A 16,629-nucleotide genomic window follows, 5' to 3' on the forward strand; every position below is an offset into this window, starting at 1 on the left:
ATGACACATGTCTGATGCTCTCATGGGGAGATGATCTTCCACAGACCCATCAAGCTCCACAAACTCATGGGTCTTATACGGCTTCTGGTGGCCAAGCCATGGTAGCCCCCTCAGTGAAATATGTGAGAGCTTTTGAACATGGTCCACTGGAACCCTTGTCTTGATCAGAGTTATCTCATTCCACCGACTCTGTTGCCCTAGCTTTAAATCTCCAGTGTAGAGACTGGATCTCAGACTCTCTTTTGTAGAAAGCCATGGACTCCTTATGCAGCCGTGTTTACTGTTGTGTATTGAGGGTTCTCCTGGCTGCCTGTTCTACAGTGATCCTCAGTCTGTTCAGAGAGCCATCTAAGCAACAGCTTGTGAGGTTCCAAGGGTGGTCAAGTCAACAGGCTGCTGACGTCTGAGCTACTATTTCCCCTGATTCTCTGTGCAGTAATGTTGAAGACTTATAGAATGAGTGACACACTTGAATAGAAGCTTTGAACGAGTCTAGCCTGGTGCCATAAGCCCATAACCCTACACACGAGGATCCCAGGTTCAAGGCCTGCATAGGCTGTGGAGTGAGTTCAAAGGGCAACTTAGCGGTGATAAATATTAGTCCTCTTGGTAGGTAGATAGTGAGGAAAAGAGAGCCCTGGGTGGATTTATTCTCACAGGCATGTCCTAAAATGGTCAGAAATGGTGTCCACTTCTTGATTTCTTCCTCACCGAGATTCACAAGTGCGTGCTCTTTCTACAAAGGACTCTGAGGGCAGGTGTGTCCTAGGCATGGGTTTTATGTCACAGGCTGTATACCAACCAGCCCATCCACATCCAAACAAGTCAGGAGGACCTACAGGGCACTCTTGTCTCTTCCCAAGTCTTCACACCAGTGGGGAAAAAGCCTCCCTCAGGAAAGATGCCTTCTGGATTTGCATCTGTCCTCTGCTGAGGAGTCTGATCTCTTTCTTACTTCTATCTTAATTAAACTCAGGCTGTACAAACCTTCTTTATTGCCGTTAAAAGAGGGCTGGCTCCAGCATGAGATCACTTTGCTTGCACGTCCCAGTCCCTAGATTCAATCTGTACTCATCCCACTCAGTGCGAAGGAATCCAGTAACAGGTGACAAGAAATAGCACACTGGCAGCCGGCCGCGAAGCTCGGGGTGGGCACAGGAGGACATGCAGGGCTGCTCAGCCGTCCACCTGACCGGCGACCATGTCGGACATCAGCGACGGGTTCAGGAGCATCCTCGCCATCACGCACTACTGGTTTGCTGCCACAGTCTCGGTCCCCTTGATCGGCAAGCTCGCTATTATCAGCCCGGCCTACTTCTTCCTCTGGCCGGAAGCCTTCCTCTATCGCTTTCAGATATGGAGGCCGTTCACTGCCGCCTTTTATTTCCCCGTGGGGCCTGGAACTGGATTTCTTTATTTGGTCAATTTAAATTTCTTATATAAGTATTCTACATGGCTTGAGGCAGGAGCTTTTGACAGGAGGCCAGCAGACTATTTATTCATGCTTCTCTTCAACTGGATTTGCATTACTATTACTGGCTTAGCCATGGATATGCAGTTGCTGATGATTCCTCAAATCATGTCAGTACTTTACATCTGGGCCCAACTGAACAGAGACCTGATTCTATCATTTTGGTTTGGAACACGATTTAAGGCCTGTTACTTACCTTGGGTTATCCTCGGATTCAACTATATCATTGGAGGCTCGGTCATCAATGAGCTCATTGGAAACCTTGTCGGACATCTTCATTTCTTCCTGATGTTCAGATACCCAATGGATTTGAGAGGAAGGAATTTCCTGTCCACACCTCAGTTTTTGTACCGCTGGCTACCCAGCAGGAGAGGAGGGGTGTCAGGGTTTGGTGTGCGCCCTGCAAGCATGAGGCGAGCTGCTGATCAGAATGGCGGAGGCAGGAGACACAACTGGGGCCAGGGCTTCCGACTTGGAGAGCGGTGAGGAGCAGCCCTGGCCTGCTCACTAGCCATGCTAAGCAGATGACAGTCTCCTCCCAGTGCTGGGGACGCTTAATGGCCGAGCTCTTGCTGCCGCTCGTGGACCTGACCCACGCTGAATGTAGTCTTTTGGTACAAGACACATTTTTAAATCCCGAAGGAAAATACAAGTGTTCCTCAAGTTTCATGATTCTCATTCAAGTCCTTTCTGCTGTGAAGAACAAATGTCAGCTGTGCAGAGTTCAGAACTGACTCATGTTGTGGTGCCTTCTCCTCTCCCCTTCCATATGCATAATGAAGTGGGCAAGCGGGGCTGATGAGCCAAATCCTGTCAGAGGGCCCTCTCCTCTCTCACGTCCCCGGAGCTGCAGCTAGCATTGTCCACAGAAGGATTTTGCCTTTGACAAACTTACTGACTTGCCAAAGCTTGGTCACAAAGAGCTGGCTCACACATGGTCCTTGGCCATCACTGCAGGACTGTGACGGTAGGGAGAAGACTGGATCAGCAGAGGAAGAACTTTCTCCGCTGTGGGGCCTCATCAGCCTGTCAGCAGTGCCGCCATTGCTGCCTTTCACGTATTTATACACAAAGGACCTCTGAGTCAGTGAGGACCCGGACTGGGAGTAACGAGGGTTAGGACTTGTTGCTCTGCCCTCCTATCCCTCTGAGCTGAGCGATCAAAACCATAGTGGAGTTGCTCCTGACACAGGGGATGAGTTTAAACGTGGTCCCTTGTGTTTCTTCATGGGGTGAACTGGCCTTGTGTGCCCAGAGCAGCTGTACTGTGCTGTGCTGTGTTAGGAGGTTCCTGATCACATGGCCAGACAGACACACGTCCCTGGAGGCACTGATTCCATTTGGTCCTCATTGCGGATGTGTGTTCACTCAGTTGGTGGAGGAGAGAGGTTCAGACTCTAAATTTTTAATTAATTGTTTTTTGGACCATGCCTTTTCTGGTCAAGTGTTTATGATAATGCTAAGTGAAGTGCCTCTTCAGATGGGTGTCAGTCAGTTTTTAAGGCTAATGGAGGCACATCTGAACAGGTCACTCATAATTAGAGGTTCCAATAGCTTTAGGATCATTTGCATTTGAAGGTCTTCATTACCTTGGGTCATGCATGTATACACTTTGTGAATCAGACCTGCTCACTTTTTAGAGGTGGGCTTTTACCAGCAGAGCTCAGCTTATCACTAAATAAAGTGTTCTGAAGGCTCCAGGGCTTTATACAGTTACTTTATGTTTTCATTCTGGAATCAGGCTGCTGGCTGCAGTGGGATGGGGCCAGTATGCTCTGAAGGCTTTTGATACTTTGGTTTTTCCCTTGAGGAAATGTGCCCAAACAGGGTGACTTACCCTTCTCTGCTCACTAAAACTGTGATGTGTATTATTTTAGGAAGTGGGAGTTTGAAAAAGAGCTCCCCTTTCTCATGTGACCCTCTCCATATTTAATTTATATGATGAACTATTGAGTGGAGAGAGGCTGATCCTGAACCACCTGGTTCTCCTGCTGACCTGAGGCTGTGATAAAGGTGTGTCTGTCAGATTCAGGAAGGACTGCCATTTGAGTGAGCAGGAGATTGTGCTTCGTCCTGGTACCAGGCTGGCTCCTGAGAGCACTGGCTTTTCTAAGGATCTGCAAGCACAGAGAGCTTTTCTGTACAGGGAAAATGGTCATAAGATTCTTCCTCCTGGACAGGATTTGGAAGCTGATAATTTTATTACCATGCCTGGATTACTAGTCCTTCCAAGATAGTTTTACCAAAGTGAGCTGTTTGAGTGTTGACTTCACAAGGTAAGAATTTACAGTGGGTTCTCTTTATGAATGTGAAAAAAAACCCCTTATTTTGTACAGACAGCTTTCCTTTTTGTAACTAATCCTTTTTACTGGTAAACATTGTAAATTAAAATGTGCAACTTGAAGGCTGTCTGTGTTAAGTTTCCATACCTCTGCTATGGCGTGTTCACGATGTAATTTATGTTATTTTCTTCACTGGATTGGTTTTATGTGACCGCCAGTAGTTTTTGACTAGCAGGACAGCAGGCATTTTTGTATGTGATTGGTATTCATGTATTAGAGAATGTCTGAATTCCTGGAAGAAATTGGTACTGAGTTTTCCTCTGTGTGCGCATGCACGTGCTTGAGGGGCTGTGGGGGTGCAGGGGGTTGGGGGGGGGAGATGGTGTGTGAGTGCCTGTGTGTCAGAGAGAAAACGGCTGAGCGTGCGCGAGTTGGGTTTTGGTAACTAGCCTAGACTGTCTGCAAACTTGGAATCTTCTTGCCTCAGCCCTTCAGGTTCCGGAATTAGGCATATTCCACCAAATTGGCTTGGTTTTATTTAATGAAGCAGGGTGTTTACAGGTTTTAAATTAGGAGTAGGGCCGACAGTGCTATGCTTTATAGCATTTCTGTAGCTTTCACCCATGAGTGTGAGTTTTGGAACTCTGGAGTTAGATTAACCATTTCTTTAGGTAAGAACACCAGACAAGAACACACATGCCAAGTTTTTGTTAAAGGGAAGCCGTTTGAGTATGGCTTCCTGGCCTTGTGATGCATTCATTCCAAGATAGGTCAACACCAGGAAGCAGAGCTGTGCACCTTTGTCTTAGTAGAGAAATAAGGGGATGATAAGAAAAAGACAGGACATTGCAGTCTCCGGGTAGGTGAGCTTCCGTTTGGATAGCTAATAATGGGCAGTGTCTTCACTGCCAACTGTATGTGAGGTCCCTTGCCGTTTTACGTTTTCAGTAGCAACAGTACTGGATAATGAAACTTGCTCGCCCTTGGGGAAAGGCACAGGTCTTTTTGGACTTCTTGCAGGTAGTGTCTTAGAGGCCTGGCTTAGGCAAGCTTGCTTGCTTTATCTGCTGGATTTATTTGCTTTCCAGAGTGGCTCTGGATTGGGATTGGGGTGACAACAGGGTACGTGCCCAAATCGGTTGTTATGTTTGCTCTCATATGTCCTAAATATTAACGTCTGGATTCAGTTGTATTCCATTTTGAATATTTTAAGACTCTGTAGTTTCCTTTCTGCTTCATGATGAGAATCATTTGGGATCAGAGGGGAGAAATTGTCTTGTCATGCCCTTTCTATGTGTTTTTAAACTTCCTGGTGATTTAGTTGGCTTTGGGAACCAATGTTTAAACCAACTTCCTTTTCTTTTATTAAATGTGTTATTTTGATAATTTAAAAAAAAGAAATAGCATACTGGCAATATTCTGTTTATATACTTCTATCAAAAACTCTCACATTTTATATTGTTGTATCAGTTAAAATTGCATATGTTTGTAAATAAAAATTTTAGAATAACCTAAAAATTATGCCTTAACAAGATATTTAAAAAAGAGCTTTTGTTTGCTTTCATGTATGAGAAACTTCACACTAAGCAGAACTAGGACAAAATGAAGCTCAATGACCCCATTAAAGACACAGACTCTTCTTCTTTTTCTCTCTTTTTCTTAAACAACAAAATGTGATAAAACAACATACCGTTGGTTGGTTTAGTTTTTTCAGATCAGTACTATTTGCTTTCATCCCAGGTCCCTGGGATATCTGGCCTGGTTCTTGGTTACCAAGGCACTGCTGGGTATGGACTCTGCTTCATGGAGTGGGTCAGTGGATCAAATAAGTATTGCTTGGCTGCTCTCACAGGCTTTATTCTTCCATTGTCCTAGCATATTCTGCACACAGAACAGAATTGTAGATCAGGTTTGTGGCTGGGTTGGTGTTTATGTTTCCCTTTTGGTAGCCAGAAGAGTACTTCCTGTACCGTCTCCATGTTTATCAAGTTGTGCACACGTCACTTTCAGCAATCAGGACTTGCTGTGCAGAATAACCTGCTGTCTTGGAGACAGCCTGGGTTGTTTGGGAATTTCCATAGAAACAGCCTGGGTTGTTGGGGATTTCCATAGGACCCCTTTGTCCAACAATCAATTGGATGAAACCCAATCCCAGCTCTAATAGGATCATTTGGGCCACTTGGGGATTTGTCTCCCCCATTACTTGAACACTTCAGTAGGATCACCTTTGTATATTTTAGGAACTTTCCACTGCATTAGGTTCCATACTGCTCCTCAAATGCTCGACTCCAGCCGTCTCTTTCTGCCTTCTCTCCCTCAATGCCATCTTTCCTCCCCGTCCCAGTTCATTCTCATTCATGTCCACATTCAACTTCAGTCGGCCCACAGAACCTATTCGATTTCACCCTCCAGAGAGATCAGTGAGGCTACAGTTGCCTAAGTCTTCTGTCATCATAAAATGTGATTTTAAATTTAATCTTGCTTTTCCGGGGAATTTGGAGATCCAGTATTTTCTTTGCTCAGAGAACTGGGCTCTGATGATGCCAAGTGGTCTTGTTTGCTGTTGCTTAGGTTCCTGTACTAGCCTCTCTCCATCAGCTTGGCTCTGGGGTTGTCCTGTCTGGCTGTCTCTGACAGTGGCTTGACCCTCCTGTAGGCCTGTGTGTCAGCACTCCTGTAGACTTGCTTTCTTTCAGCCGGATACGTGAACATAGGGTGCTCCTGAGTTGGTGTGACCTGAATCCTCCTGGCACAGAAGAGGAGGTCACACCTCTGCTCTCAACTCTGTCTCACACGTGGTGACTGGATTTTACCTCTGGGCCCAGGCACTGGAAGTGTCCCGCCCCTGACTGCTCCCAGGTCCCTTCGCCCAGAGGGCACAGATGGCACTAGGCAATTTCCTCTTGTGTCAGGAATATGGGCAGAAAGTAGTTGTGTCCTCTGACTCTCAGGATTGACTGCACTTCTGAGGGTCCAGCTCTCTACCCCACAGGATTTGGGTGCAGGGAGCTGTGGGACTGATTCAGATCAGTTCTGGACATAGGCAGAAGCCAGCAGCTTCCTAACACTGACTACTCTTGTATTCCTGTTTCCAGAGGATACAGAGGCAATATCCAGATGCTTCTTTAGAATGCCTCCAAGGTCCCCAACAGAGAAAGCAGCCTATTGTCAAAGGCAGAAACGTTAGTATTGATCTTAGGTCCAGAATGTCCTTAGCAGTAAAGCCTTCATCGAGGATACAGTAGTCAAACTCTTTCTTAGTAAAGCTGATCACGGTTCTCAATGTGCTCAGAGAACCTAGAGATGGAATTAAATTATCGCCAGCTCTCACAAGGTCACCGTGTCCAAGAGCTCTGAATGTTGTCTCCTCGGAGTGGTAGAAACACTCCCAGCACAAGGACACTGCTGGCTGGACCCATGGAGAAGCCAATACCATATCCTGAGGAGCACCTGGCCCTCTGCATCCAAATGCACTGTCAGCAGCCTCTTAGAGTCCTCTGCAGACCCAGACCTGAGGTGACTCCTAGCTGCTGGCTGAGGAGTGATGGGGGCAATGTCTACAGGGACTGACCCCAAGGCAACTCTTTTAAGGACAACATTTAATTGGGCCTGGCTTGCAGGTTCAGAGGGTCAGTCTATTATCATCAGGGAGGGAACATGGTGATACACAGGCAGGCATGGTACAGGAGAAGCTGAGAGTTGCACATCTTTATCTGAAGGCTGCTAGCAGAATACTGGCTTCCGGGCAGCTAGAATGAGAATCTTATAACCCAAGCACACAGTGACAAACCTACTCCAACAGGGTCACACCTTCTAATGCTGACAGTCCCTGGGCCAAGCATATACAAACCATCACACCCATCTCAGGCCTAAGTCTCTTTACTACTGTAGCTGAGCTGCCTGAGTTTCCTTGAGGCTAGACACTATAGTCACTGGCTTTAACACCTCAGCAGGGGACAGAGGAAAGTAGCCTTTATTCTCTGTCTGCAGGAACTGTGCAGCTCTAACTCCCTGTTGCTTGGTGAAGGCTCAGGAGAAGGGATACCTTGACAAGTGATTTTAACCTTTATTTATAAGTTATTCAGGTCTCCAAAAAGTTTCTACAAAAGTTTGCCTCCAAAAAGTTCACTTAAAAAGTTCTCTTTGCTCTCTTCCTCTTATCTCCTTTCTTCTTGCTCTTATATCACAATAATTTCCTTACTCTCAAGGCCTTACTCTCAACGCTATGCCTTTACTTCTAAGTTCTTCTTGAGTTCTGTTCTGTTTGGTTCAGTTCTGTCTTAAAAGCTTTCTTTCTCTTTGACCTCAGCACTTGTATATCTTTCTGAATACATCATCACATGATAAAAAGTTCACTACAAGTTTGCACACGAATTCAAATCATAAGTTGAATAATAAGTTGATAACAGGGAATGTTTATATGCATATCCGTTAAGAGTAATTATCAGAATAACCTGTCATCATCTGCGAAAGGCTCTACAGGTTCATGGAGAGTGTTAAAAGCTGTAATTTTTGTGACAAAGGAATTAGTGGAATTTCCTATAGGCAAATCCAGTCAATTTTTTATGTTCAGACCTTCCACCTATAGTAAATCACTCATTCCCTTTTTATGAACTTTGGTTAATTGGTTTATACCCTCTTAGAATGGGTTCAATTTGTAGATTCCTGCTTGGTATTGCAGAAGCAATTAACTCATGACACTTTAATCATGGCAGAGTTCTCAATGCAATTTTGATTATCAGAGAGAACATAATAGCAGTCCTATTGTAAAAGAGCTTAAAATTACTAATCTAATTTTAGGAATTCTTTTACAATCATCAATAAGAAGTAATATATCATCTATTTGTGTATACAACATCACTCCAATACAATACATGTTCATTGTTCTATGGTGATCTGCTCAAAAAATGGGCTAAAGAGCATGACAGATACAAGGCAGATGCTTGCAGCCGAGCATTTAGCTGAGAACAGGGTCCCAGCGGAGGAGTAAAAGAAAGGATTGAGGTAGTTGAAGGGGTTTGCAACCCCATAAGAACAACAATACCAACAACCCAGAGCTCCCAGGGCCTAACCCACCGTCCAAAGAGTATACAAGTACAGAACCACAGCCCCAGCGGCATATGTAGCAGAGGATGGCCTTGTTGAGCAGCAATGGAAGGAGAAGCCTTTAGTCTTGCCAAGGCTTGATGACCCTGTATAGGGGAAAATAAGGACAGGGAGACAGGTAGGGTGGGTGGGTGTGTCGGTCAGTAGGTGGGTGTGGGAACACCCTCGTAGAATAAGGGGAAGGTGGAGGGATAGGGAGTTTTGTGTATGGGAAACCAGGAAAAGGGATAACATTTGAAATATAACAAAAGCCCTCACTGGGGAGAGGACAGCAGCTATGGTGCACTGAGCCCCAACTGCCAGGTAGACTCCCTTTGCTCAAGACTCTGACATGAGGAGTCCACCTCGAACTTGCCCTGGGACTGCTGCTGGCACTGGTGCTGGCACTATGGGCTTGGTTCAGCCCGATTAGGAGCTGAGCGAGTGGCAGCCCAAGGACAACTATAGCTTCCAGTATGATAAAGAGGTCTTCCTGGGCATGGAGGACTCCAAGATCTTCAATCAGCTAAGCCTGGACGAGAGCAAGGAGAGGCTGGCGAAAATTGTTGATCAAATTGACAGAGATGGAGATGGCCTTATTACTACGGAGGAGCTGAAAGTTTGGATGAAATGGGTAAAGAAAAGATACATCTACAATAATGTGGCTAAAGTCAGGAAGGATTATGTTTGGAACATAGACAAAAAGGTCTCCTGGGAAGAATACGAGCGGCCATCTATGGCTAGTACCTGGGAAACCATGCTGAATTCCAAGACAGCTCTGATCATGATACCTTTAAAAAGTTGCTGCCGTGAGATTAATGGAGGTTTAAGGCTTCAGACCTTGATGGCGACCTGACAGCTACTCGGGAGGAGTTCACTGCCTTTCTGCACCTGGAGGAGTTTGAACATATAAAAGGGATTGTAGTTCTGGAAACACTGGAGGATATCAATAACAACGGGGATGGTTTTGTGGACCATGATGAGTACAGTGTGGACATGTTTTCCAACAAAAACCATGGCCCTGAGCCATACTGGGTTTTGTCTGAATGGGAGCAGTTCAATGATTTCTGAGATCTGAACAAGGATGGGAAGCTGGACAAAGATGAGATTTGCCACTGGATCCTCCCTCAGGACTATGGCCATGCACAGGCTGAGACCCAGCATGTGGTCTATGAGTCAGACAAAAACAAGGATGAGATGCTAACCAAGGAGGAGATTCTAGACAACTGGACCATGTTTGAGGGAAGCCATGCCACCAATTACAGGGAAAATCTTAGCAAAAATCATGATGAAGTTTGAAAGACACTCATCCCCATCTAGCCAACAGTCACAGGCTTACTGCGAATGTTCTGGGTGATTGTTATAGTTGTAAATGTATAGAATTGTGTCCCTAAAACTTGAAATTATACCTCAGATTGGAGTAAAAATTATTTTTCACTCCATATTTACTGGAAAACAACCAACCCTATTTATTCCAGTAGGATTTCCCCTGAAGCACATTAAACTCTTCACAGATTGCACGTCTCTGGGGGATACATTGCTACAGCATGATTTCCTACACTTTTCCCTACTTAATTAATTAATTAATGGGCAAGAAATCATGAAAGGGTTCAGTAACTCAAGGTGATTGATGGGGACACTATGTATAGTCACTATGTATTTGAATTATTAAATTTTGGGTTTTCTTAGTTGCCACTTTTAAATGGTGGTGAGGGTAAAGGCTTGAGAGACTCAATGTTATATTGTCCTATGTCAGCCAACCATGTTATTTCAAATTCATTATATTTAGAGCTGTTCTTGTGATTGGTACATACTTTTGTGCATTTTCCTGTATGTGCACAAACCCACATCTTTGTGGTTTTGTTTTGCTTTGTTTCAATACAAAGAAGCAGAGTTCCCTGCACTCAAGTCCTGTCAGAAGTGTGGACACTCCTGAGAAATCAGAGGAAACTACCCTCTGCCCACATTCCATACCCAAGAGGGAATTGCCTAGTGCCAACTGTCCCCCTTTGTTTAAGGACCCAGGAGCAATCAGGGGCAAGACCCTTTTCATTCCTGTCTGTGCCTACAGTCACCAGGAGCACCTAAACACGTGAGATGGAGCATGTGTTCTAAGAAAAGGCTGAAAGAAAACAGGAAAACAGTTCAAGAAGAGTGCAGACACAGAGGGCTACCAGGGTCAAGCCACTCTAAGAACCATCAAAACAAGCAAACACCAGAGACAATCCAATGGATAGTGGCAAGCTCAGGACACTTAGGAACAGAAAGCAAGCCTACTTGGCATCATCAGAGCCCAGTTCTCTCTCGAAAGATAGTACTGGATCCAAACACACCAGAAAGGCAAGATTTAGATTTAAAATCACGTTTTATAATAATGATGGAGGACATAAGTAAGTCCCTTAAACAAAGGTAAGACCACAAAAGTAAACAAGTAGAAGCCATTATAGAGGAAACACAAAACTGCCTGAAAGAATTATAGGAAAACACAATCAAACAGGTGAAGGAATTAGACAAAACCGCCCAGGATTAAAAAATGGAACTAGAAACAATAAAGAAAGCACAAAGGGAGAGAACCCTGGACAAAGCAAACCTAAGGAAGAGACAAGGAATCATAGATTCAAGCATCACCAATAGAATACAAGAGATAGAAGAGAGAATCTCAGGGGCAGAAGATATCATAGAAAACATCAACACAACCTTCAAAGATAATTTAAAATGCAAAAATCTCCTAGCCCAAAACATCCAGGAAATCCAGGACACAATGAGAAGATCAAACCTTAGGATAACAGGTATAGAAGAGAGTGCAGAATCCCAACTTAAAGGGTCAGTAAATATATTGAACAAAATTATAAAAGAAAACTTCCCTAACCTAAAGGAAGTGATGCCCATAAACATACAAGAAGCCTATAGAACTCCAAATAGATTGGACCAGAAGAGAAATTCCTCCTGTGAAATAATAGTTAAAACACCAAATGCACAAAACAAACGAAGAATATTAAAAGCAGTAAGGGAAAAAGATCAATTGACACATAAAGGCAAACCTATCAGAATTGCACCAGGTTTCTCACCAGAGACTATGAAAGCCAGAAGATCCTGGACAGATGTCATACAGACCATAAGAGACTACAAATGCCAGCCCAGGCTATTATATCCAGCAAAACTCTCACTTAACAGGGAGAAACCAAGATATTCCATGACAAATCCAAATTTACACAACATCTTTCTACAAATTCAGCCCTACAAAGGATAATAGATAGGAAAATCCAACACAAGGAAAAATAAGTATGCCATACAGAAAGGAAGAATATACTCTCCTTGCAATGAAACCAAAAGAGAGACACACAAACATAATTCCACCTCTATCAACGAAAATAACAGGAAGCAACAATCACTATTCCATAATATTTCTCAATATCAACGGACTTAATTCCCCAATAAAAAGACATAGACTTACCGACTGGATACGTAAACAGGACCCAGCATTTTGCTACATATAAGAAAGAAACCTCAGAGACAAAGACAGACACTACCTCAGAGTAAATGGCTGCAAAACAACTTTCCAAACAAATGGCCCAAAGAAAAAAGCTGGTGTTGCCATTCTAATATCAAATAAAATTGAGTTTCAACCAAAGTCATTAAAAAGGCAAGGAAGGACACTTCATATCCATCAAAGGAAAAATCCACCAAGATGAACTCTCAATCCTAAATATCTATGCACTAAATGCAAGGGTACCTACGTTCATAAAGGAAACCTCACTAAAGCTCAAAGCACACATTGTACCTCACATAATAATAGTAGGAGATTTCAACAACCCACTCTCATCAATGGACAGATCAGGGAAACAGAAATTAAACAGAGACCTAGAGGAACTGACAGACATTATAAGCCAAATGGATTTAACAGATATTTATACAACATTCCACTCTAAAACCAAAGGATATACCTTCTTCTCAGCACCTCATGGTACCTTCTCCAAAATTGACCTTATTGGTCACAAAACAGGCCTCAACAGATATAGGAAGATAGAAATAATCCCATACGTCCTTTCAGATAACCACAGACAAAGGCTGGTCTTCAATAACAACAAAAACGACAGAAAGCCCACATATACATGGAAGTTGAACAACCCTCTACTCGATGACAAGTCAATCAATGAAGAAATAAAGAAAGAAATTGAAGACTTCTTAGAATTTAATGAAAATGAAGATACAACATACCCAAACTTATGGGACACAATAAAAGCAGCGCTAAGAGGAAAACTCATAGCTCTGAGTGCCTGCAAAAAGAAACAGGAGAGAGTATAGATCACCAGCTTGACAGCACATCTAAAAAGCTTTAGAAAAAAAGAAATAAATAAACCCAAGAAGAGTAGAAGGAAGGAAATAATCAAACTCAGGGCTGAAGTCAACTAAGTAGAAACAAAAAGGACTATACAAAGATTCAACAAAACCAGGAACTGGTTCTTTGAAAAAATCAGCAAAATAGATAAACCCTTAGCCAGACTAACCAGAGGTCACAGAGAGTGTCCAAACTAACAAAATCAGGAATGAAAAGTGAGACATAATACCAAAATCTCAGGAAATTAAAAGTATCATCAGATCCTCCCTCAAATGTCTATATTCATCAAAACTGGAAAATGTGGAGGAAATGGACAATTTTCTAGACAGATATCAGGTACCAAAGTTAAATCAGGAAGAAATAAACCATCTAAACAACCCCATACTCCTAAAGAAATAGAAGCAGTTATTAAAAGTCTCCCATCCAAAAAGACCTAGGACCAGATGGGTTTAGTGCAGAATTCTATCAGACCTTCATAGAAGACGTCACACCAATACTGTCCAAACTATTCCACACAACAGAAACAGACAGAGCAATACGAAATTCCTTCTCTGAAATCACAATTACTCTTATACCTAAACCACACAAAGACGCAACAAAGAAAGAGTACTTCAGACCAACTTCCTTTATGAATACTCATGCAAAAATACTCAATAAAATTCTTGAAAACCAAATCCAAGAACACATCAAAACGATCATCCATCGTGATCAGGTAGGCTTCATCCCAGGGACTCAGGGATGGTTTAATATATGGGAATTCAATAACGTAATCTACTATATAAACAAACACAAAGATAAGAAACACATGATTATTTCATTAGATGTTGAGAAAGGATTTGACATCACTGAACACCCTTTCTTGATAAAAGTCCTGGAAAGATCACGTAGTCAAGGTCCATATCTAAAAATATTAAAAGCAATATACAATAGACCAATAGCTAACATCAATTAAATGGAGAGAAACTTGAAGTAAAACCACTAAAATGAGGAACTACACAAGGCTGCCCACTCTTCAATATGGTACTTGAAATCCTATACAGAGCAATCAGACAATGAAAGGTCAAATGGATACAAATTAGAAGGGAAGAAGTCAAAATATCAATATTAAAGATAAAAAGATAGTTTACTTAAATGACCCCAAAGTTTCACCAGAGAATTATGTAACCTGATCAACAACTTCAGCAAACTCTCAGCTTATAAAATTAGCTTCAACAAATCAGTAGCCTTCCTCTACTCAAAGGATAAACAGGCTGAGAAAGAAAATAGGGAAATGACACCTTTCACAATAGTCCCAAATAATACAAAATATCATGGTATGAAAGCAAGTGAAAGATCTGTATGACAAGAACTTCAAGTCTCTGAAGAAAGAAATTGAAGATCTCAGGAGATGGAAAGATCTCACATGCTCATGGATTGGCAGGATGAATATGGTTAAAAAAAATATCCATTTTACCAAAAGCAATCTACGGATTTAATGCAATCCCCATCAGAAATCCTACTCGATTCTTTATAGAGATAGAAAGAGCCATTTGCAAATTCATTTGGGTAAACCTAAAACCCGTGATAGCAAAACGTATACTCAACAATAACAGAACTTTTGGGAGAATCACCATCCCTGACCTCAAGCTGTATTACAGAGCAATAGTCCGAAAAACTCTATGGTATTGGTACAGAGAAAGGCAGATAGATCAGTGGAACAGAATTGAAGACCCAGAATTGAACCCACCTACCTATGGTCACTTGATCTTTGACAAAGGATCTAAAACCATCCTATGAAAGAAAGATAGCTTTTTTTTTTTTTTTTTTTTTTTGTCGCTGAGAATATTTATTCAAACACGGGAATTGAAAAAACTGTACAGAGTGTCTGCTGCTGAGAACTGGGCCCCTGCCCCCGGGCCATAACCCCTGCTTTAGGCAGAGCCCTGTCTATGGGTTACCCCCACCACCAAATCCCCCCCACAAGCCAAGCATGTCTATTCCATTCAAAAAGGGTGTCAGTGGAAGCAGCAGGATCTGCAGGGGATGAAGAGAATCTTGGCCCCAGCCACCCCTCACTCTCCTTCAATTCCCACTGGGGCAGCAGGAAGAAGCCCAAAGGGATGGAGAGGACAAGAGTAGCCCCTCCCACGTAGGGCACTGGGTGGGCCCCAGCCACTCCCTGCATCCAAGCAGAGGTCTGAAGGGGTGGAGCCCCTGCTCTGGGGCTGCCAAACTCCTAGAACCCTGGGCCAGAAACTGTCCCCTCTCTGAGGAGGATCTCCAAAGATGGGGCAGGTAGGGTGTGCATGCATGTGTCTGGCATTACTTGAGACACTGTGGTGGAGTCTCCTCGGGCAGGAAGGATGTAGAGGCAGCCCCTGCCAGGTCCTGCCTGCCCCCGGCTGTGCCTCAATAGGGGGAGAATTTCTGCCTTTCAGCTTTCTTGTTCCCACTGGCCGCTGCCATCTTGGCAATGTAGGCATCCAAGCCTGGCGGTGGCCCATGGAGTGATGCGGTACTAAGCCAGGGCAATGGAGACCGGTGAGCCAGTGATGGTCACAAGCCGCTCCCTAGCACCCTCTGCTTTGTTCCTGATCTTAATGTGTGCCCCTGACATCTGCCAGATCTCCCTGATCTTGCTGCCCTGTAGCCAGATCACACAGCCAATCAGATCATTGTGAACCAGAAACTCCTGCAAGCTGGTCTGTGTGCTGGATCCAGTCCTGGCACCACCCTGGATGATGCAAAGGGAACTGCATGGCCCGAGAGCTGCTGGAGCTTGGTGACCTCTGCAAGGGTCACTGCTCCATCCTGACCCTGGACAGAGAAACCCTGGTTCCTGGAGAGGAGGCCGGTACCTAGGGGACTCCAGGATAACAGCACAGATCTGGCACACACACATGATGATGGCGTCAAGCACCCCAGACACAGTGACAGCTCGCTCTGTGGAATTTGGAAGCAGGACCCTGCCACCTGCACCTGGGCTCCCAGTGTCTCTCGGATCTCCTTGATTCTGGTGCCTGCCTTCCCAAGCAGTGATTCACACTGGCTGGCAGGGATGACAAGGTGCGAGGTCACTGGAGGTCTGCAGACACTGACACCATTTGCAGGAGCCACACAAAGGTCCTCATCCAGCTTGAAGGTCATCACGGAGACTGCATGGAAGACGGCAGCTGTGGAGCCAGTGATGGTGGTAATTCGCTCAGGGCAGGAGCCCTCGGAGATGGTGATCCGGGCATTGCTCTGCTCCTGGATTCCCTTTACAGTCTTTCCCTTCTTCCCAATGATGCTGCCCACCTCCTTCCCATGTATCAGCATCTGAAAGGTGAGGGTGATACTAAGCTCTGGCTCCTCCTCCAGCCCCTGCATCTGAACTGCTCAGGCAGGGCTGGGCCACAGTGGCCTGGGAGTGTGTCCACACTGTGGTTCAGCTGGCTCTCACTGGGGGGGCTGTTCTGCAGATCTGGGGCAGC

General features: G+C 44.2%; 1 protein-coding gene and 2 pseudogenes across 1 annotated transcript; 2 read left to right on the forward strand and 1 right to left on the reverse strand.

The window, feature by feature from the left end:
• Nucleotides 1-1,188: 1,188 nt before the first annotated feature.
• LOC120094610 (derlin-1-like) lies at nt 1,189-2,138 on the forward strand. The gene has a single exon (XM_063267817.1). The coding sequence runs from the start codon at nt 1,202-1,204 to the stop codon at nt 1,955-1,957; it is 756 nt and encodes a 251-aa protein (XP_063123887.1). The 5' UTR covers nt 1,189-1,201; the 3' UTR covers nt 1,958-2,138.
• Rcn1-ps14 (reticulocalbin 1, pseudogene 14) lies at nt 2,029-10,137 on the forward strand (annotated as a pseudogene).
• A 5,445-nt stretch (nt 10,138-15,582) lies between these two features.
• Nucleotides 15,583-16,525, reverse strand: LOC134480442 (poly(rC)-binding protein 4-like; annotated as a pseudogene).
• Nucleotides 16,526-16,629: the final 104 nt, after the last annotated feature.

The sequence above is a fragment of the Rattus norvegicus genome, chromosome 9 (genome assembly GCF_036323735.1).
Source record: "Rattus norvegicus strain BN/NHsdMcwi chromosome 9, GRCr8, whole genome shotgun sequence".
NCBI classification, from domain to species: Eukaryota; Metazoa; Chordata; class Mammalia; order Rodentia; family Muridae; genus Rattus; species Rattus norvegicus.